The sequence below is a fragment of the Salvelinus alpinus genome, chromosome 6 (assembly GCF_045679555.1).
Source record: "Salvelinus alpinus chromosome 6, SLU_Salpinus.1, whole genome shotgun sequence".
In the NCBI taxonomy this organism is placed as follows: Eukaryota; Metazoa; Chordata; class Actinopteri; order Salmoniformes; family Salmonidae; genus Salvelinus; species Salvelinus alpinus.
Genome location: NC_092091.1, coordinates 19,168,281 through 19,192,088, shown reverse-complemented (window position 1 = coordinate 19,192,088; position 23,808 = coordinate 19,168,281). Strand labels below are relative to the sequence as shown.

Genomic DNA, 23,808 nt, shown 5'->3' with positions numbered 1-23,808 from the left:
GATCATTTTCAGTATCTGTACATATAAATCAGGACATCTTTCCAATCAACTGTCCTGATGCGCAAGGGTTCTACATTTGAAACAATATTCCGGTTAGAAACAGAAAAGACAACATTTTACAAATTGCAGATGGAGAGTTTAACGCACTGTAAAAATGAAATGTATTTGTAGAAACAAGTTCTGGATGGTGATGTAGCTGCTAAAATGGCCGTAAGAGGGTCATTCCACAAAAACAGTGCCTTTTGCATCCCTTTGATATTTGAAGTAGATATTGTGAACCAATATTGAATTTTAAAAGCCTGCTATATGAAATTAAATGCCCTTTAATATAGACCACATGGATAATTCAATAAAACCTATTTTTAATATGAGTATTTAATATTGCTAAAGTGCCAAAATTCTGAGTTTTTACATCTCCCTCCGTCAACCCTGTGTCACTTCTAGGAAGATTTCAACCCACTAAATCCAAAAATGTCTCCAAGTTTCACCATCATTGTAAAGCCCTAGTTATTTTGTTGCTTTGACAGTCATTTCTGAAGATTACTATTTATTTAATGTGATTAGTGATTAATTTACGTCTGTGCCAACCCTGTTAAGTGAACTGAACTCTCGTTTTAATATGGTGAAAGAAATCCTTTTAAAATACTTAAAAAAAAAACATTAAACATCTAATAGTCAAATCATAGTGTAAAAGAAGGTGAGTTGGTTCTACTCTTTTTGGCCATTTCTAGTGTTTTGTGGTGGAAAACCAAGCAGGTCAAGCATAACATGTCAACCCTGTTACCCATAAAAAGACTGTAGAAATGGTTTAGCAATTTCTTTTTTGTTTGTGAAGCATGCAACTCCCTGTTGCACACAACAAGCTTCCATTCCCCCTGTCACGAGGGGATTAATGGCTGATTTAAAATGAAATTGTCAACTCTGTTAAGGTCAATCCTGTTACTTTATTTGGCACACTGCATTTCCTGATTTGTCCTCATTTTAGATTTGGTTACAGTTTTTTACAATCGCTTACACACTAAACGTGGTACTTGAGGCACACTCAGTGAAACGATTAACTCATGTACCTAATCTTCAGGCCAAGTCTGCAAAACTGCAAACACATTATCTGCTTTACACTCAGTTTCCAATTGTAAAACACTTTTTGCAAAACACTAAACACAGTTCTCTACATTAGACACGTCATTCAAAACTAACAGGTCTAGTGTTTCGTTTGGAAAACACTGCCATTCAAAATGACACACTCATTTACCGATTACCTACACCCAGTGCTCACGTGTGAAAACACTTATAGCTAATTTCTTCACTTAGAAATCAGAGCTTGAGCACTATAAATAGGCTTCAGGTTGGCTTTCTTGGTTTGGACAACAATGGAGACCAGTTTTGGAGAGAGAGTTAGAGGATGAGGAGTGAGAGTAAGCGAGGGACGAGGAGGAGGAGGAGGAGGACGAGGGGGGAAAGAGGATGAGGACGAGGAGTGGGACAAGGAAGAGGAGGAAGGAGAACCATCACAGATGAGATCCGGTTCCCTTTGGTTGACCATGTGGTCAACCATGGTTTGAGTTTTAGGGAGGCTGGGCAGAGAGTCCAAAATGAGAACAGGTAAGTAAACCTACACTCTATGCCATGTTACTGTACTTGCAGCACTGCAGCACTTACAGCACTACAGTAACATGTCATACTGAAAGAAATCTTGCACCCTAACCATTCACATCATGTTTTTGCAGAATTTCTAGACGACCCATCAATGGAGGAAGAAACCGGCTGTTCACAGCAGACCAGGAACAACACATAGTGAATACGGTCATCTCAAACAGCATACGTTTACGACAACTGCAACACCAAATCACTGAACACAACATTCAGTAACATAAACGGGGTAAGTTTATCCGCACTTGACCGTCTCCTGAAACGCCATCAGATTCGTATGAAGCAGCTCGTATGAAACAACTGCGCTAGAAGTAAGCTATACTATCCTGTCATTGGTACTGTATTCCAGTGTATTGTGCTACATATTGACTACTCTGTCTATTCATACTGTCATACAATAATGTTTTGTCTGTTTCAGAGTTATGGAACTAGATGCTGCTGCAGAGCATCGTGATTTTGTCTACGTTGACGAGGTCGGCTTTAACCTAGCCAAAACAAGACACAGGGGAAGAAACCTCATAGGACACTACGTCATCGTTAATGTCCCTGTACAGCGTGGTGGCAACATCACAATGTGTGCAGCCATTAGTCAGAACGGTGTCCATCATCATGCCACTCTTGGTCCTTACAATACTGCCCACATTATCACCTTCCTTGGCACCCTGCATAATATCCTCATTTCCAATGACCAGAGGAATGTGCCAGAGCAGTCCAGGTTTGTTGTCATCTGGGACAACGTAAGATATCACCGGGCTGCTCTGGTCCGCAGTTGGTTCATTGACCATCAAGTTTTGATGCTCAACCTGCCACCATATTCTCAATTTTTTAACCCAATAGAAGTTATTTTTGGAGTGACGTTGGGAGGTATACGATTGCCAACCCCACCAACGCATACCCTTTCTCCAAGCGATGGAGGAGGCCTGTGGTGACATGAACGAGGGGGCATGCCAGGGCTGGATACGCTACTTCAGACAATACTTCCCCCACTGTTTAGCCAGAGAGAACATCAACTTGTGATGTTGATTCAGTGCTGTGGCCAGACCCAAATAGGAGACCGGATGCACCATAATTGTTTTTTTCTTTATAGTAACAAGCCTATTTGTTTATCTTCTACTGTATTTGTTTTGTATGTTACTGTTCGTACCGAAATCTGGATAAAAATACAATGTTTTGAGAAAATACAATGTTGCCCCTTGCATTTCTGTTTTATAGTGTAAATATATACTGAATATGCATACATACTGTATATATTTGTGCACATACAAGTAAACTCAGCAAAAAAAGAAACAGCCCTTTTTTAGAACCTTGTCTTTCAAAGATAATTCGTAAAAATCCAAATAACTTCTCAGATCTTCATTGTAAAGGGTTTAAACACTGTATCCCATGCTTGTGTTCAACGAACCATAAATAATTAATAAACATGCACCTGTGGAACGGTTGTTAAGACACAAACAGCTCACAGACGGTAGGCAATTAAGGTCACAATTATGAAAACTTAGGACACTAAAGATGCCTTTCTACTGACTCTGAAAAACACCAAAAGAAATACGCCCAGGGTCCCTGCTCATCTGCGTGAACGTGCCTTAGGCATGCTGCAAGGAGGCATGAGGACTGCAGATGTGGCCAGGGCAATAAATTGCAATGTCCGCTGTCCCTAAGACAGCGCTACAGGGAGACAGGATGGACAGCTGATCGTCCTCGCAGTGGCAGACCACGTGTAACAACACCTGCACAGGATCAGTACATCCGAACATCACACTTGCGGGACAAGTACAGGATGGCAACAACTGCCCGAGTTACACCAGGAACGTACAATCCCTCCATCAGTGCTCAGACTGTCTGCAATAGGCTGAGAGAGGCTGGACTGAGGGCTTGTAGGCCTGTTGTAAGGCAGGTCCTCACCAGACATCACCGGCAATAACATCACCTATGGGCACAAACCCACTGTTGCTGGACCAGACAGGACTGGCAAACAGTGCTCTTCACTGATGAGTCACGGTTTTGTCTCACCAGGGGTGATGGTCGTATTCACGTTTATCGTCGAAGGAATGAGCGTTACACCGAGGCCTGTACTCTGGAGCGGGATCGATTTGGAGGTGGAGGGTCTGTCATGGTCTGGGGCAGTGTCACAGCATCATCGGACTGAGCTTGTTGTCATTGCAGGCAATCTCAACACTGTGCGTTATAGGAAAGACATCCTCCTCCCTCATGTGGTACCCTTCCTGCAGGCTCATCCTGACATGACCCTTCAGCATGACAATACCACCAGCCATACTGGAGATGCAGTACTTAATGCAGCTGCTGGCCACACCAGATACTGTTACTTTTGATTTTGACCCCCAGCCCCCCCCCCCTTTGTCAGGGTCACATTATTCAATTTCTGTTAGTCACATGTCTGTGGAACTTGTTCAGTTTATGTCTCAGTTGTTGAATCTTGTTATGTTCATACAAATATTTACACATGTTACGTTTGCTGAAAATAAACGCAGTTGACAGTGAGAGGACGTTTCTTTTTTTGCTGAGTTTACATGTGAGTGCTATGACAAACTGCAATGAACTCCACTGCACACAGAACATGCAAAAGACACAAGATAGTAGTGTTTTACATTTGTAATACCTGTGTGTAGTTGGCATGTATAAGAGATAGTCATTTGATGGTTTGTGTGTTGAGTTTTGATGCAAAATCACAATTTTGAGAAGAGTTCAAATAGTTTTGAATTAAGTGTTTGGTTTTGCATGTCATGTGTGCGTTTTGGGGTTTTGTGTGTAGAGTCTAGAGAAAAGGAGCCATAGTTTCAGAAATCATGTGTAAGCAATTGTCAAACTGTAATTTAAAAATGCTATCGGCCATGACTGAATTCAAACGAGTTAGTTTCGGGGTGTGGTTTGATGTTGGTGTCTTGTGTTTGTTCGCAGGTGGGAAGAGTGAGGCAAATCATTTTGCCAATTAGCTCCAGCTGGCTGGTGTGCAACCCTGGCAAAGTCTGTTTGACTTTGGATAGGATTTCTCCGGGGCTAGTAAAGGTCCGTCAATAAATTATACAATGTAAATGGGACAATATTTTCATGTTGCACATCTTTTATTTTTCTCATGAAATGCATTCCAATATTTGTCTATGAATTTCTACAATTTATAGTTGGTTTGAGGTTTCCAAGTCATAGAAATTTGGAGCTATTGACCTTTTAAAATATTGTCCCATGTACATTGTGTAATTTAAGTCCCTAACTAGCCCCATAGGGATATCGAATGTCAAACCAAATTGACCATGGGCATTACGATCAACTCACGTGCAGCTGCGGTCTGAATTGATGATTACTTGGGGGCTGCCAGCTGTGGGCATGTGGGCAGGATTAAAAGAAACCCAACCCATGGAAAATTGTTATGGTGCCCTTTATTCAGTGACATCCACTTTTCTATCATTTTGCAAATCTTAGTTTTGGACAAGACTAACTTTAAGACCAAATTTGTCCTAGTTACACATTGTAGTCAATTTTGACACTAGAACACATTTCTGACTCATATTGATCAGCGTGGAGGTAAGTGTGAGAAAAGGGGTGGGAGGGCGGGGTGCCTTGTAAGAATTTGCCGATGTGTAGATAAACCAGCTCTACCATCCGTGTTATTGGCCAACGTGCAATCATTGGAAAACAAACTGGACGACCTACGACTAAGACTATCCGACCAACGGGATATTAAAAACTGTTATGTTTCCCGAGACATGGCTGAATGACGCCACAGATAATGTAGAGCTGCCTGGCTTCACCGTGCATCGGCAGGACAGAGCAGCTACGTCGGGTAAGACAAGGGGTGGGGGTGTGTATCTATTTGTAAATAATTGATGGTGCACGATGTCTAATATTAAAGGTATTATCGAGGTATTGCTTGCCTGAGGTAGAATACCTCATGATAAGCTGTAGACAACATTATCTACCAAGAGAGTTCTCATCTATATTATTCGTATCCGTCTATTTACCACCACAAACCGATGCTGGCAGTAAGACTGCACTCAACTAGCTGTGTAAATCCATAAGCAAACAAGAAAATGCTCAACCAGAAGCGGTGCTCCTAGTAGCTGGGGACTTTAATGCAGGCAAACTTAAATACTTTTTACTTCATTTCTACCAGCATGTCACATGTGCAACCAGAGGGGGAAAAAACTCTAGACCACCTTTACTCCACACACAGAGAAGCATACAAAGTTCTCCCTCACCCTCCATTTGGAAAATCTGACCATAATTCTATCCTCCTGACTCCTGCTTACAAGCAAGAAGGAAGTACCAGTGTCTCGCTCAATACAGAAGTGGTCAGATGACGCGGATGCTACGCTACAGGACTGTTTTGATAACACAGACTGGAATATGTTCCGGGATTCATCCAATGGCATTGAGGAGTATACCACCTCAGTCAACGGCTTCATCAATAAGTTCATTGACGACGACGTCCCCACAGTGACCGTACGTACATTTCCCAACCAGAAGCCATGGATTACAGGCAACATCCGCATCGACCTAAAGGCTAAAGCTGCTGCTTTCAAGGAGCGGGACACTAATTATAAGAAATCCCACTATGCCCTCAGACGAACCATTAAACAGGCAAAGCTTCAATACAGGACTAAGATTGAATCCTACTACACCAGCTTTGACGATCGTCGGATGTGGCAGGGCTTGAAAACTATTACGTACTAATCTAGCCGCGAGCTGCCCAGTGACGCAAGCCTACCAGATGAGCTAAAGGCCTTTTATGTTCGCTTCGAGGCAAGCAACACTGAAGCATACATGAGAGCCCCAGCTATTCCGGACGACTGTGTGATCACGCACTCCGTAACCGATGTGAGCAAGACCTTTAAACAGGTCAACATTCACAAGGCTGCGGGGCCAGATGGATTAACAGGACGTGTACTCAAAGCATGCGCAGACCAACTGGCAAGTGTTCTTATTGACATTTTCAACCTCTCTCTGACCAAGTGTGTAATACCTACATGTTTCAAACAGACCACCATAGCCCCTGTGCCCAAGAAAGCAAAGGTAACCGGCATAAATGATTACCGCCACGTAGCACTCACGTCGGAACTCATGAAGTGCTTTGAAAGGCTGGTCATAGCTCACAACACCATCATGCAGGAAACCCAAGACCCACTCCAATTCGCATACCGCCCCAACAGATCCACAGATGATGCAATCTCAATCGCACTCCACACTACCCTTTCCCACCTGGACAAAAACAAACCACCTGTGTGAGAATGCTGTTCATTGACTACAGCTTAGTGTTCAAGACCATAGTGCCCACAAAGCTCATCACTAAGCTAAGGTCCCTGGACTAAACACCTCCTGGACTTCCTGACAGGCTGTTTATTATCTATGCATAGTCACTTTACCTAAGCTAACCTGTACCCCCACACATTGACCCCCCCCTGTATTTATTATTTAACTAGGCAAGTCAGTTAAGAACAAATACTTACTTACAATGACGGCCTACCCCTGCGACGCTGGCCCAATTGTGTGCCACCCTATGGTACTCTCAATCACAACCAGTTATGATGCAGCTTGGATTCGAACCAGGGATTGAGGTGATGCAGTGCCTTAGACCGCTGCCCCACTCAGGAGTCCTGTATATAGCCTCGTTATTGTTATGTAATTTTCTTGTGTTACTTTTTGGTTTGATTTTTTTTTTTTTTACATTAGTTTATTTATTAAATATTTTCTTAACCAACAATGCTGTTCAAGAAATGGAGTTAAGGGCTTGTAAGTAAGCATTTCATGGTATAGTGTTATATTCAGCGCATTGATTTGAGTACCAGCCAAAAGTTTGGACACCTATTTTTCACTATTTTTGTGGAATAATAGTGATGACATCAAAACTATGAAATAACACATATGGAATCATGTAGTAACCAAAAAAGTGTTAAACAAATCAAAATATATTTGAGATTCTTCAAAACAGCCAACCCTTTGTCTTGATGTTCTCTCAACCAGCTTAATGAGGTAGTCACCTTGAATGCATTTCACATAACAGGCGTGCCTTGTTAATGCTTCTTGATGCTTTTAACCAATCAAACTGTCTCTCATGAGGACCCCCATAGGAAAGGAAGACCCAGAGCTACCTCTGCTGCAGAGGTTAAGTTCATTAGAGTTAACTGCACCTCAGATTGCAGCCCAAATAAATGCAGAGTTCAAGTAACAGACACATCTCAACATCAACTGTTCCGAGGAGACTGTGTGAATCAGCCCTTCATGGTCAAATTTCTGCAAAGGAATCACTACTAAAGGACACCAATAATAAGAAGAGACTTGCTTAGGCCAAGAAACACGAGCAATGGACATTAGACCGGTGGAAATCTGTCCTTTAGACTGAGTCCAAATTTGCGATTTTTGGTTTCAACCGCGGTGTCCTTGTGAAACTCAGAGTAGGTGAACGGTTTATCTCCACATGTGTGGTACCCACTGTGAAGCATGGAGGAGGTGTGATGGTCTGGGGGTGCTTTGCTGGTGACACTGTCTGTGATTTATTTAGAATTCAAGGCACACTTAACCAGCATGCCTACCACAGCATTCTGCAGTGATACGACATCCCATCTGGTTTGCGCTTAGTGGGACTATCATTTGTTTTTCAACAGAATAATGACCCAATACACACCTCCAGGCTGTGTAACCAAATGAGAGTGATGGAGTGCTGCATCAGATGACCTGGCCTCCAGAATCACTGGACCTCAACCCAATTGAGATGGTTTGGGATGAGTTGGACCGCAGAGTGAAGGAAAAGCAGCCAACAAGTGCTCAGCATATGTGGGAACTCCTTCAAAACTGTTGGAAAAGCATTCCAAGTGAAGCTGGTTGAGAGAATACCGAGAGTGTTCAAAACTGTCGTCAAGGCAAAGGGTGGCTACTTTGAAGAATATAAAATATATTTATTTGATACTTTTTTGCTTACTACATGATTCCATATGTGTTATTTCATAGTTTGGATGTCTTCACTATTATTCTACAATGTAGAAAATAGTAAAAATTAAGAAAAACCCATGAATGAGTAAGTGTGTCCAAACATTGACTGGTACTAATATATAAATGTATATAAAAAAAGAAAAAGGTGACATGGCACATGGCCCATCGGCCTGTTAAGATATTTTTTCAAAATGTTTGCCCAATTTCTCTCTTATACTAATCTATAATGAGCCATTGGCTGATATGTGGGCAATGGCCGGCCCGGTTATCTGATCGACTGAGATGAGATCACAAACTCAGTAACTCACATTGATCAGCAAAGAGACCTGCTCCGACTCTGAAATCAGTTAGGCAGACAAGATCATGGATCGTAAAAAAAGGAAAAGGTGCCTATAAACGTAGAAAGAGCACATTCTACGTTGTCACCTCACTCAAAATGTCCTAATTTCAGGGGTGTCTAAAACCATGATTTGGTCAAACATTAAAATGCATTATCCTCATGATTCCTGTAATGAAAGTGTGCCCTGCACCTGCCCCTGTCTCCCTGTCTCAAAATTTGATCTGATTGTATAACATAAAAACATTGCAATTGCGAGAAACACAGCTTTGGAAGCTTTGCCTCCTTGTCCCTGTTGAGGAGAGGAGGGTCTCAGCTTTCTGTAGGCGTCTTTTATATTTCTCAACTCTCAATATTCAGCTCAATAGCAACTATTTTACAACCAAGATATTGGATATGGGGCTCTATTTTCAGGCAGCACTGCTAGGGATATTTAAGACCAATCAAAAGCTGGTTTTAGCGGTAACGCAGTTGGTTATGGCATGCATTTTGACAGTAGAAACGCAGCCTATCCAGCCGTGATGCACATTGCCCATTTGTGCATGGAACAACATTAGACTAATGTGCTTTTAATGTTTTGAAACATTAAAAAAAATAATCTTTCCCCATTTTGTTTTATTTTATTAAAAACCAAGCATAGCTTCCCCTCCTCTCAATAAAGACTTTTTTAGTCTGCCCAATGCAATCGCAAAGTAGTCAAGACTGTTGATAAAGGGTTTGGCTCCTGAGACTGCTTGGATAAAAATCTTAAATCACGAAAGCTATATTAAAATATCAAGTTTGAGAGGAATAAAACAGTGAGCTGACATTCCCTTTTAATCTATGCATTGTAGGCATGCCCACATTATTTTAATATTATATGCCAACAGGGAGAAATGATGGTGTCTTTAAGTCTGACATAGCCTATTTAAAACAAGTTGTTTTGTTTAGAATTTGATTATAATTATTTGTTCTCTTTTTAGGCCTTATCAATAATGAATTTAATCTTGCTTATTGACAATGTTTGGCATGTCCATGCTCAACAATAATGCAATTTACAGTAGGCCTGGCCCCTATATCTGTGTGAATGCCATGCAATTACTTAGAACAATGTTGACCGCAAATGGGTTCAAGTTAGCCTATTTAGCAAAGATGGGATAGGTCTACATTTTGTTATTTTGTTCCTGTTAGCCAATTAACAAACTATACCTGACTAACATTGGCATTGAAGTTGATTCCAAGGCAATACATAAACGTTTGTAAATACACAACCTGAAGCAACCACATATTTCAACATAGAGAACATTCTGATTGGCCAGTGCGGGGCCAAGCCTCGACACGCCCACAACTTGCTTGTTCATCAAAACCCAGCCCTTTTGCGCCAACGCCAGCAAGTGTGCCAATAATTGTGATAGTGAAAATAGTATAAATATGTTTGATACACCCCTGAACCTATAGTGCTACTGCATGCACTTGGAGTCACCATTGTGTTAGGTTTGTTAAAATAGAGCCCATGGAGCAGCACGTGCCCGAAATGCACACTGGCCATTGCAAGGTCTCATGGGTAGTAGCCTACAACTGCAAAGTTCTTTTAGGACATAACATTTACTGTTGGATCAATACATGGCTACTAGCAGTGGGTATTATATTTAGAGTTAGCAATCTAGTTAAAACCTTTCAAGGATCAGACCCTTTTTTTAAATTTTCGTCTAAAATGACATACCCAAATGTAACTGCCTGTAGCTCAGGACCTGAAGCAAGGATATGCATATTCTTGATACCATTTGAAAGGAAACACTTTGAAGTTTGTGGAAATGTGAAATTAATGTAGGTGAATATAACACATTAGATCTGGTAAAAGATAATACAAACCAAAAAACATACATTTTCTTTTTTTTCATCATCTTTGAAATGCAAGAAAAAGGCCATAATATTGCAGTTAAGGCGTAATTTAGATTTTGGCCACTAGATGCAGCTTGTGTGTAAAGTTCAGATTGAGCCAATGACGCATTGCTATACTGCACAGTATTTTGCCTCAAGTCTGCCCAAATGTGCCGAATTGGTCAATTGATACATTTTCAACTACATAAATATAGAGAACATACAAAAAGGATATGGTAATACAAAATGTAAGTTTACATACCCAGGAATGTCATACATGATGGATCATTTATCTTATACACTAACTTTCACACATCTAGATGGCCGGGCGGGGTGGGTGCAGAGCCAGAGACAGCAGGGGTTCAAACTACAGAACCCAGTTCCTACATTTGAATAAAAAATTAATTTTATCAAACAAAACTATGCTAAAAAAAAAATCCGGGACCCTCAGCATGACAAATCAGAGCGAGAATACTGAATGTAAGTACATTATTTACCTTCAGAGGTGAATGTATCAAACCAGTTGCTGTGATAAAAGTTTTTTGTTGTTGTGCACTCTCCTCAAACAATAGCAAGGTATTTTTTCACTGTAATTGCTACTGTAATTTGGACAGTGCAGTTAGATTAAGAAGAATTTAAGCTTTCAGCCCATATAAGACATGTCTATGTCCTGGAAAGTTTGCTGTTACTTACAACATCATTCTAGTCACATTAGCGCATGTTAGCCTCAACTGTCCCACTATAGGGACACCGATCCCGTAGAGGTTTTTAATGTGTTTTGAGTTTCCACTTCCTCAGGTGTTGAACCCCAAATTAATTAGCCTATGTTTGTAGTTTAGTTCACATAAAGATGTATGTAATTCATTTCTATTGAAAAAATATACATTCTGGAGTGCTATTTTATTATTTTTTTTACCCCTAATCGGTAGTTAGTCTTGTCCCATTGCTGCAACTCCCGTACGGACTCCGGAGTCATGCATCGAAACACAACCCTGCCAAGCCCCACTGCCGGAGGAAACACCGTACAACTGACTGAAGTCAGCGTGCATGTGCCTGGCCTGTCATAAGAAGTCGCTAGAGTGCAGTGGGACAAGGACATCCCAGCCGGCTTAACCCTCCCCTAACCCAGACAACACTGGGCCAATTGTGTGCCACCTCGTCAGTCTCCCGGTCTCGGCTGGCTGCGACACAGCCTGGGATCGAACCTGGGTCTGTAGTGACCCCTTTAGCACTGTGATCCAGTGCCTTAGCTTGCTGCGCCACTCGGGAGGCACTGGAGTCCTATTTTGACAGTGGAGTATAGCAACTATAGTCTAACAAAATTCCTGACAATCACTGGATTATGCACAAAATATCTTGAGTCATGCATTCCTGCTTGGATGCGTTAGATGAAACAACTTATTACACTTCTTAATAAACCACTATGAATTACTTTTTGAGATGATTACTCATGATCTAGGTCCTACCAAATCATGGGCTGGTGCCACCAACTGTAACTGGGGGTGAGTTGGCAGTGCTTGCAGTGATGTGGGCTGGTGTGGATAAAATTTGAATTCTTGTCCCTGTCCGCCGCTGGCACAGCCTGTCGAGGAGGAGTCTCAGAGTGGCTGTGTATGTCTCACGTCTCTTCCTGAGCCCAAGAAGCTGCTCCAGAACATTGACCTATAGTCCAGGATGTTGGTCCAAATGCTCACGTTCTCCCCACGGCCACCGACTGCTCTGGGTTTGCTGTCCAGATCTATGTGAGTGTCAAGAAGGGCAAAGAATCCTCAGAAAAAGGTGTCCATTGAGCCTCCACTTGGTGCCACTCTGACACAGTTTCCTCAGGACCCAAGTAGGCTGACCTCATATCTGCCTGATGGCCCGGGCCAGGGAACGGTCTCTCACTCTTACGAAGGCTGTATTGTGATGGGGAATCAGTAACCCGAGCACACTCCTCCTCTCAACGTGTGAATTGAATGTCCCTGTATGTTTTGAATAATGTATCTACAGTCCTGGAAAGAAGAATAACACATACAGACAGTCAGACAGAGGTCATAGCCAGCCACCACGTTACATAAGATGTTATTGTGTTTGAGTACAACATTTATAATCAGTGCAGGTTGTCATTAATTGTGTTGTATTATCATGTCAAGAGGATGAAGGGAGGAAAATAGTTGTGTACCTGTGTTGTATGTCAATGATTCCCTTCTATATATTTTAGTCTACGGGGAGGGACAGACAGACATCATAATTATGAACATTTTCAACATTATGAAATTAGTCTTTGAGTCAAAGTCCCTTCTGTTGCACACATAAACGCACATGCACCCACCAACGCAGGCATGCATGCACATAAACACACACACACTCCCAGACACACTCCCACCCACCGCCCTTCGACACATTTTTAAAAAATCCACATTACCAAGAATTCACATCCGCAGGTTCCCAATATGTCTCTTTCCAATAAGGACACAGATTCCACACTACTGGCATCTAATGTCTCCCCACTGGACACAGATGACAATTAAATGTCTATTCCACATTGGTTCAACATTGTTTCCACTGCATTTCAATTAAACTATGTTGATTCAACCAGTGGGTGCCCAGTGGTTCACTACTCCTAAACCATCGACAGCCATATGTTCTGGAGAATTCCCACGAAGGAGGAACCAATCAATCTATTCTGGGCATCAACTACCAGCTAAAGAGGAGTGGTATGTCCATGAGTGGTAGATCATCTGATATTCCCTGTACAGTCAAAATTTGTGGAAATGATGTAACAACCAATCGTATTGCAATGCATAATTTAAACCTTACAACACTACACAGATATCTTGCAGCTGTCATGTTGTACCTTTGCCTGTGGACTTGGACTGGCTGGCTGCCACAGTGGTCATGTCAGATGGCAGACCTACATACACCCCGCCATAGTTCCTGAGAGAGGTAGTATGAAAAAAGATCCAAGGTCACATGACATCCAGACACTATACCGTGGCAGTCTCTCACCAACAACAGGGTATGATGTGTGTTAGCAATGCAGTGTGTGTGTACAGTATGTAACCAAAACACATTAAGGAAGCAGCAGTCCCAGAGATGAAAAGACGTCCTTCCGGACGTCAAAAATACGATTATTTTGGAAGTTGTAAACACTTATTTTCCAGACGTTGAAATTGGGTGCAATTTAGGTGCTGAATGAAAGGTGAAGACATCTTCTACAGATGTAAAAAATAATCTATAGGGTGTGTATTCTTTTTTCTATCCGCTGGCTATCTGGTCAATAGGCTACACTCTAGGCAGTCTCTTCTGTTGATGTGTGTGGGTCTGGTAAATCAAATCAAATCAAATCAAATTTTATTAGTCACATACACATGGTTAGCAGATGTTAATGCGAGTGTAGCGAAATGCTTGTGCTTCTAGTTCCGACAATGCAGTAATAACCAACAGTAATCTAACCTAACAATTCCACAACTACTACCTTACACACACACACAAGTGTAAAGGGATAAAGAATATGTACATAAAGATATATGAATGAGTGGTGGTACAGAACGGCATGGCAGATGCAGTAGATGGTATAGAGTACGGTATATACATATGAGATGAGTACTGTAGGGAGTACTGTAGTGGTACTCTCGCTGTTCTACTATTTTCCTTTCGGCAGGGTTAATACCTGCCTGGCGCCCAAACAAAATCTTCTTTACCTTTCTCTAATTAATACAGCTACAACATATTCCAGACATTGAAAATAAGTAATTTACTTATGTTAAAAACACATATTTTCTGTCATTGATTCTACAGCAAAATTTCAACTGCTATACATTGTCAATAAGAATAACCAACAGACCACTTAATCTACAATAACATTCTCAGTAATGGTTACAGACATTTTTTCTTGCTATGACTGTGATGTTTTTATTTATCTACCTTATATGAATGCACTGACTGTAAGTCACTCTGGATAAGAGCGTCTGCTGAATGACCAAAATGTAAAAACAAACACTTGCAAAGCATGCTGGGTATTATTCCAAACAAGTACAAATTTGGTCGGTGCAGACCAGATCCAAATCTGAACAAATCATAGACGTCTAGGCTATGTTTCACAAGTTTGAACAACACAGTACTGTACGGCACAGTAGAGCACAGTACAGTACAGTAGATTAGAGTACAATACAATAGAGTTTAATTCAGTAGAGTACAGCACAGAAGAGCACAGTACAATAGAGTAGAGTATAGATAGTATAGTTTAATTCAGTAGATTAGAGTACAGCACAGAAGAGCACAGTACAGTAGAGTACGGGTATAGTTTAATTCAGAGTACAGTATAGTTCAGTAAAGTAGAGTACAATACAGTACACTATACTTTACTGTACTCTACTGTATTGTACTGTACGCTTCAGTACCGTACTGTACTTTTCTTTACTGTGTACTGTAATGTACTATGCCTTGCTCTAATGTACTGTACTGTACTGTGTTGTCCAAACATAGACGTCTGTAATTGGTTCAGATCTGGTGCAGTCCGGACTAAATCTGAACCAATTATAGACGTATATGTTTAGGCCAAATATAGGCCCGTCCGGACCAGACAACTGTGGACGTTGAAATCAAGGCCGGACGGTATATGCTTAGTGCGATCTAATAACTGTAAGAACACACGGTTAGGATTGTGTTTGGGCTAAACCTTTTGCAGAGGAGTAGGATGATAGGAAAATCACTTACCTTCTTTTCTCATCGTCTGGTGAGGGTTCTTCTGTCCTGATTAAGACAATAACCACAGATCAGCTCACATGACCGGATAGAATGCTCAAAGCACAAACATATTGTACATAACAGCCAACACGTTACAGAGAATTTATTAATATAGTTGACCTGGATAGTGAATGTGACTTGATTATGAGATGGGCAAGACTTGGGGTGGAAGGTAGCCTAGTGGTTAGAGCGTTGGACTAGTAACTGAAAGGTTGCAAGATCAAATTCCTGAGCTGAAAAGGTAAAAATCTGTAGTTCTACCCCTGAACAAGGCAGTTAACCCACTGTTCCTAGGCCGTCATTGAAAATAAGAATTTGTTCTTAACTGACTTGCTTAGTTAAATAAAGGAAAAATAAATAAAAACTTGATATAGGGGTTCTGTGAGGCCACTGATCATAGGGAATCAACAATGTGGATGATGGTTTTCTACCTACAATGAATGGAGAAGAAATGGTTTCTGGACTATGCCATGGACATTGTCACGTTTCTTCTCTGTCCACAAAAGAGGCATGAAAAAATAAGTGTACATGTCGTGTGTGTGTGACAACGTGGCATTGCAGGCCTGGAGGTGTGTGTGTGACAACGTGGCATTGCAGGCCTGGAGGTGTGTGTGTGACAACGTGGCATTGCAGGCCTGGAGGTGTGTGTGTGACAACGTGGCATTGCAGGCCTGGAGGTGTGTGTGTGACAACGTGGCATTGCAGGCCTGGAGGTGTGTGTGTGACAACGTGGCATTGCAGGCCTGGAGGTGTGTGTGTGACAACGTGGCATTGCAGGCCTGGAGGTGTGTGACTGGCTGTGGTTGGCAGTGTGCTGCTGTCAGGGTTCTGGATTGAGCACTTTATCTGCTCAGGTGTTTATCATAAAGCACACACACTGATAGATTTTTTTTTTAATTGGGGAAATGGCTGCCTCCTCCCTCTGCCCACGGTGTGATGCTGACAGTGGCACACTGCGTCTGGTGGAGGACAGGGCAGCAGGATGTGTTGCACATATTGTTGATGTACAGTGAGTCAGTTCTTTACTGAACAAGGCTGATTCATTGTAAAACCAGTACTGTTAACATATTTTCATTTCTCTACACACTAATATTCTATACGTAAAAGATTTGAATGCCTTGATATGAAAGACTGAAAAATTTACCAGAGGATTCACATTAAATGTTTGCATTGTACAAATATCATATCTGAAAGTAGGCATTTTGAGGTATTGCAAGGGAATATCAGTATAAGATACATACATGTAATATACCTTTTTATTTCAGACAGATTACATTACATTTCTCTCTTTCTTTCTCTCTCTTTCACACTCTATCTTCCCTCCCTCCCTCTCTCTCTATCTATCTTTCTCCCCTCTCTCTCTCTTCCCACCACTCTCTCTTCCTCCCCACCTCTCTCTCTCTCTTTCTCCCCCTCTCTCTCTATTATCTTTCTCCCCCTCTCTCTTTCTCCCCCCTCTCTCTCTATTATCTTTCTCTCCACCCTCTCTCTTTCTCCCCCCTATCTCTCATCTTTCTCCCCTCTCTCTCTTCCCCCTCTCTCTCGTTCTCCCCCCCCCTCTCTCTTTCTCCCTGCTCTCACTCTATATCTTTTTCTCACACTCTCCTCTCTCTCTGTGCTGTACACTATGAAGGCAACACCTTGTTGAGTCTATGAAGGAGTAATCGGATGAGACGGTTGCTGTACTTACAAATCTTTGGAAGTTTCTGCAGGTCCTGTGAACTCAAGAAAAGTAAAAATAATATAAATACTCAACTATCATTATTTTGTTCTGGATGCTACATGACGTGTGGAATAAAATAGAAAAGTACATTTTATTTAGTAGCCTAAGTGAGGCTGCTGATTTGAGGTGGTCTTGTCTCACAGCGAGTCCACTCAACACACATCACATCAAGCCCACATTTACTCATCCATTCACACGGTCTATCCCTCCTCTTTGTACTGTGTGCCTGCTTTATCTATAGCAGGGCTGTTCAATGTCGGTCCTGGAGGGCCAAAACACTTCTGGTTTCCATCCTCTTCTTCTAATAAGGGACTGATTCAGACCTGGGATACCAGGTGAGTGCAATTAACCACCAGGTAGAAACAAAAAACAGAAGTGTTTCGGCTCTCCAGGACCAGAGTTGAACAGCCCTAATTTATAGGGATGTAGTGCATTACATACAGGGGCAGCAAACACGACAAACTCTGTCTTTGAAGAATCCTTACCATCCACAATATCAGTAACCACAGAACAGACAGAATCATTGACAGCTAATCACTGTACCCATCTCTACAGTAACTTTCTGATGCTATCGGAAATGCCATAGGCTCCATACATCACTATTAACACAACTACCTACACTTAACAGCTCCCTTCCCACTCTTAGAAGATGTTACAGAAATCAATGTGCCACAGCGTAATGACCGCCACTTAAGGCCCACTTTAAGGGAGTGAAAGAGCACTGTGGTGATGTTGGATGGCTGAGCTCGAAGGGCTGTCTGTGATTTGACAGTTGTTGGTGGCTTTCAAGTGACACTCCAGAGCTCTCCTGGGGGGACTGTATGTACCAACTCCACGCCACACAGAGAGGGACCTTGATACGGATGTGTAGGACATGTAGGGCCAGAGTGAGAGACAGGTAGAGGCCACAGCGCAGATAGGACTTGCTCTGGGAGAGAGGAGGGAGAAGGTTGGAGTGGCTCTGAGAGAGAGGAGGGGTAGGGATGATTGGACAGGCTCTGAGGGAGAGGAGGGGTAGGGAGGGTTGGACTGGTTCAGAGGAAGAGAAGGGATAGAGTGGGTTGGACAGGCTCTGAGAGAGAGGATAGGCTCTGACAGAGGAGAGATAGGAAGGGTTGGACTGGCTCTGAGAGAGAAGATAGGCTCTGACAGAGGAGGGACAGGAAGGATTGGACTGGCTCTGAGAGAGAGGATGGGCTCTGACAGAGGAGAGATAGGAAGGGTTGGACATGCTCTGACAGAGGGATAGGGAGGGTTGGACTGGCTCTGAGAGAGAGGATAGGCTCTGACAGAGGAGAGATAGGAAGGGTTGGACATGCTCTGACAGAGGGATAGGGAGGGTTGGACTGGCTCAGAGAGAGGATAGGCTCTGACAGAGGAGAGATAGGAAGGGTTGGACAGGCTCTGACAGAGGGATAGGGAGGGTTGGACTGGTTCTGACAGAGAGAGAGGAGGGATAGGGAGGGTTGGACTGGCCCTGACAGGGATAGGGAGGGTTGGACTGGTTCTGACAGAGAGAGAGAGGAGGGATATGGAGGGTTGGACTTGTCCTGACAGAGAGAGAGGAGGGATAGGGAGGGTTAGACTGGTTCTGACAGAGAGAGAGGAGGGATAGGGAGGGTTAGACTGGTTTTGACAGAGAGAGAGGAGGGATAGGGAGGGTTGGACTGGTTCTGACAGAGAGAGAGGAGGGATAGGGAGGGTTGGACTGGCCCTGACAGGGATAGGAAGGGTTGGACTGGCTCTGATAGAGAGAGGAGGGATAGGGAGGGTTGGACTGGTTCTGACAGAGAGAGAGGAGGGATAAGGAGGGTTGGACTGGTTCTGACAGAGAGAGATGAGGGATAGGGAGGGTTAGACTGGTTCTGACAGAGAGAGAGGAGGGATAGGGAGGGTTAGACTGGTTCTGACAGAAAGAGAGGAGGGATAGGGAGGGTTGGACTGGCTCTGAAAGAGGGATAGGGAGGGTTGGACTGGCTCTGACAGAGGGAAAGGGAGGGTTGGATAGGCTCTGACAGAGAGGTGGGAAAGGGAGGGTTGGACAGGCTCTGATAGAGGAGGGAAAGGGAGGGTTGGACAAGCTCTGATAGAGGAGGGATAGGGAGGGTTGGACAAGCTCTGATAGAGGAGGGATAGGGAGGGTTGGACTGGCTCTGACAGAGGGATAGGGAGGGTTGGACAAGCTCTGATAGAGGAGGGATAGGGAGGGTTGGACAGGCTCTGATAGAGGAGGGAAAGGGAGGGTTGGACAAGCTCTGATAGAGGAGGGATAGGGAGGGTTGGACTGGCTCTGACAGAGGGATAGGGAGGGTTGGATCTGTATTATGGAGGTTGTCAGAGAAATGTAGAGGTCATAACAACCTGCACTGGCTCTGGGAGACAGGACGGATAGAGAGAGTTGGAACTTAGAAAGGGTTGGACCTGTGAGAGGGTTGGACCTTGATGGATATCAGGTATACTCTGTATCAAAGGCAGCTAACTTTGAGAAACAAGGGTCAAATAGACTAACAGCTTACAGTGGATGTAACTGGAAGGAGTTTACAGTGGACATAGTTTACAGTGGACAGAGATTACAGTGGATGCAGTTTACAGTGGACGGAGAATACAGTGGATGCAGTTTACAGTGGACGTAGTTTACAGTGGACAGAGATTACAGTGGACGTAGTTCACGGTGGACGTAGATCACGGTGGACGGAGATGACGGTGGACGTAGTTGACGGTGGACGTAGTTGACGGTGGACGTAGATCACGGTGGACGGAGATGACGGTGGACGTAGATCACGGTGGACGGAGATGACGGTGGACGTAGTTGACGGTGGACGTAGTTGACGGTGGACGTAGATTACGGTGGACGGAGATGACGGTGGACGGAGATGACGGTGGACGGAGATCACGGTGGACGTAGATGACGGTGGACGGAGATTACGGTGGACGGAGATTACGGTGGACGGAGATTACGGTGGACGGAGATTACGGTGGACGGAGATTACGGTGGACGGAGATTACAGTGGACGGAGATTACAGTGGACGGAGATTACAGTGGACGGAGATTACAGTGGACGGAGATTACAGTGGGCGGAGATTACAGTGGGCGGAGATTACAGTGGGCGGAGATTACAGTGGGCGGAGATTACAGTGGACGGAGATTACAGTGGACGGAGAATACAGTGGACGCAGTTTACAGTGGACGCAGTTTACAGTGGACGCAGTTTACAGTGGACAGAGATTACAGTGGACGTAGTTCACGGTGGACGGAGATGACGGTGGACGTAGTTTACGGTGGACAGAGATTACGGTGGACGTAGTTCACGGTGGACGTAGTTCACGGTGGACGTAGATCACGGTGGACGTAGATGACGGTGGACGTAGTTGACGGTGGACGTAGTTGACGGTGGACGTAGTTGACGGTGGATGTAGTTGACGGTGGACAGAGATTACGGTGGACGGAGTTCACGGTGGACGGAGATTACAGTGGACGGAGATTACAGTGGACATAGTTTATGTCAGGTCGTTTGCATCATGTAGCTATGATCATACATCATCTAGCATACTGTATGCTACACTGTATGAATTTATATTACATCACAAACTGAGTTCCAGTCCATTCAAATTGTCTTCAATCACCTTCATCTGCTACTAAATTCCTAGAAATTATCCATTTAAATTGTCTTCATTCACCTTCCTCATCTGCGTCTAAATTCTTAGAAACACAATGGTTTCTACTTTATTATGCAAGTAATTGAATGTTCTGTATTCACTGCTGTGTCTCAAGAATCTGTCCTTGTATCAAAATGGAACATTATTTAACTTTTAAAAACCAGGTAATGAAACCACCTCCCCCGTCCTCCATCTCCTCTGTTACGACACAACATGACATTGACAAAGAGTGTACACGTACGGAGGCCATACTTGTTAACTTTACAAAAAAGTTGTAGTTTTAGTTTACGTTTAAGTGTCAGCCAATTAAAATTGTCCACGTAGTTGCTTGTGATCAAAGGCTACATGTTAACTGTTCGGAATTTGAACCGTATATAATCATGGCCACCTGGTGAGATTAGCATACGGCAAAATGTGCCATGTTATGTAATAGGAACAGCTAAAATGTAGCCTCAACTACGTCGACAATTTTAATTGGCTGATGCTTAAACTTTTTCTCATGTTTGCAAGTATGGCCTCGTCGTGTCCCAATGCTATTCTAAAATGTTGTCCATCTACTAATACTTATGTTATTCGTATTTAAATATGAAATGTGCATCTTCCAATTCACAACAAACACCACCATTTTATCCTTATCTATACAAGACGAGACCAAAGCCGTTATACAGTAACAACGCACGTGGAGAAGACAGTGGCCTTTTCACAACCCTTAGAAAATCCTATTCATTATTAAGGGGATTCAGATCTGGTTTCACAAGAGGGATGAGAAGCACAATATCCAGTACATTTAGGAGGTCACGGTCCTATTTAGCTGGACAAACACATGGGTGTGGAATAAAAACGGAGTGGGAATGGAAACTTCCCTTACCTGATCATTATAAAGATAAACCATTAGACAACAGGTTGTTAGGAGAATTTAACCAGACTCACATATAGAATACAACTGGTAATTTGACCTCACAGCAACACTGCTAATATGATCACATTTAGTCTACAGTACTAACGATTCCGATACTGTTATGGATGGGTGTAGGGTCATTTTAGCATTGGCCAAATGTAGGTTGCCAATAGGCTATGAAAAATCCCCTAGACCTTTGTATTGAATAATGACAGATATCTGTGACAGAAAAGGGCAGCCTCTACCACACACTCATCATAATGACATTGTCACATGTCGTCACATCCTTGTCCCTGAGCTGGAGATTGACCTCTAACTGTGGGGCTTAAAGATCCTTCACAGAGAATCTCACACATATTTCCATTGTATAACATACATAATCACAATTCTCACGTCAAGTTCACATTGTTTTCCTCTGGGGACTCCAGAGGGTAGAGTCAGAGAAGCGAAAACATGAAGCTGTTTGTCACATTAGCTTCCTGGGGTTCTGTTAGACAAGGAGCCTGTCTGGTCTTTGCTGATTAGCTACACACACACACACACACACACTGTTGCTTTGCTGGTTATTGAGATAATTCCACAGGCACTCGGATTCTATTACCATTATTCTATGACCGCAGCAGCAGCCATTGAGTGCTATACAAATCTCCAATCTCAGAAATACAACAGGCATTTTATTGTCATTCAGTCATTGCTCTTTGCTCATGACAATGAGTGTATTAACCAGGAACATTCACGAGTAAGACCTTAAGGTATTTGTCCAGTAAAAGGTGTCCTTTTTTGGCTTTTGATGAATGAAACCAGGATAAAGAGTGAGCATTTCAAAAGGAGGCCAACCAGCATCAATCACCTGAAGAAACAGAGGAGGACTAGCTGCTGAGATGCCAAAATCCTGTCTTTCTTTCATCCACATCCCATGGAGAAAGAGACGGCATAAATATAAGTGAAACTGTAAATCACACACACACACACACACACACACACACACACACACACACACACACACACACACACACACACACACACACACACACACACACACACACACACACACACACACACACACACACACACACACACACACACACACACACACACACACTATACCCATCTTTGTAAGCGTTTCAGCTTTAAATTCCTAAAGACACTTTGCTGTCTCCTGGCCACCAGGGGTCAAAGTCTGAGCTAAAGACTAAAGACCGCTGTTCACCCTTGAGACCCCCATACAAAATTCAGCAAACAACTGTATAAGCATGCACACACAAACACACATGCACACACACACACAGACACATGCACATGCACACACACACACATGCACACACACACAAATGCAGAAAGAGCTAGAATGACCCTAACACACGATTCACACAACATCCCCTCCCGTGGGCATGAACCCCCCCGTCACACACACACACACACACACTGTATGTTCTGGAACAAGAACACTCACCCCCTCCTGACGTGCTGGCGGCTGAGGAATTGCCACAACCCATTCTGCATGGATGCAGCTATCGTCCAAGAAAACGAGAGGAGCTCAAAGAGGAGGGAAAGGAGAAAAGAGCAACAGCCATGTGGAGATGGAAACAGATGAAAGAGGGATGAAAGAAGGAGTTGTTTTATGTCTCTCAGTCACACTGATTTCCTATTTGGTGGTAGGCTCCTGCGCTCTGTGTCCATCCCCTCTGCAGAACTGAATTGAGTGGTGTGTGAAAGCATGGAGATGCTGTTATATACACAGAGGGAGGGGGAGAGAGAGAAAGACAGAGAGAGAGAGAGAGAGAGAGAGAGAGAGAGAGAGAGAGAGAGAGAGAGAGAAGAACAAGGAGAGAGAGAGAGAGAGAGGTCATGATCAGATGATCAGATGAGCTCCTGCATTTTTCAGCATTTTCTTTAAAAAAGATAGATTTAGAGTTAGTTAAACTTGGATTTTTTGTGGAACTGAGAGAGATACAGCTTCAACTGTATTCAACTGTAACTGACTTGATACAGCTTCAACTAGCACTGACGTGT

The 23,808-nt window shown here is 43.1% G+C and overlaps 1 protein-coding gene across 1 annotated transcript; it reads right to left on the bottom strand.

Annotated features, from left to right (window-relative positions):
* Window positions 1–8,573: 8,573 nt before the first annotated feature.
* LOC139578295 (overexpressed in colon carcinoma 1 protein homolog) lies at window positions 8,574–23,492 on the bottom strand. Its single transcript, XM_071405702.1, has 6 exons — window positions 23,249–23,492; window positions 17,208–17,232; window positions 15,488–15,523; window positions 13,626–13,705; window positions 12,951–12,990; window positions 8,574–12,780 (listed from the first exon to the last, which is right to left on the bottom strand). Exons 1-5 carry the CDS (start codon window positions 23,289–23,291, stop codon window positions 12,986–12,988), a joined length of 189 nt encoding a protein of 62 aa, XP_071261803.1. The 5' UTR covers window positions 23,292–23,492; the 3' UTR covers window positions 8,574–12,780; window positions 12,951–12,985.
* Window positions 23,493–23,808: the final 316 nt, after the last annotated feature.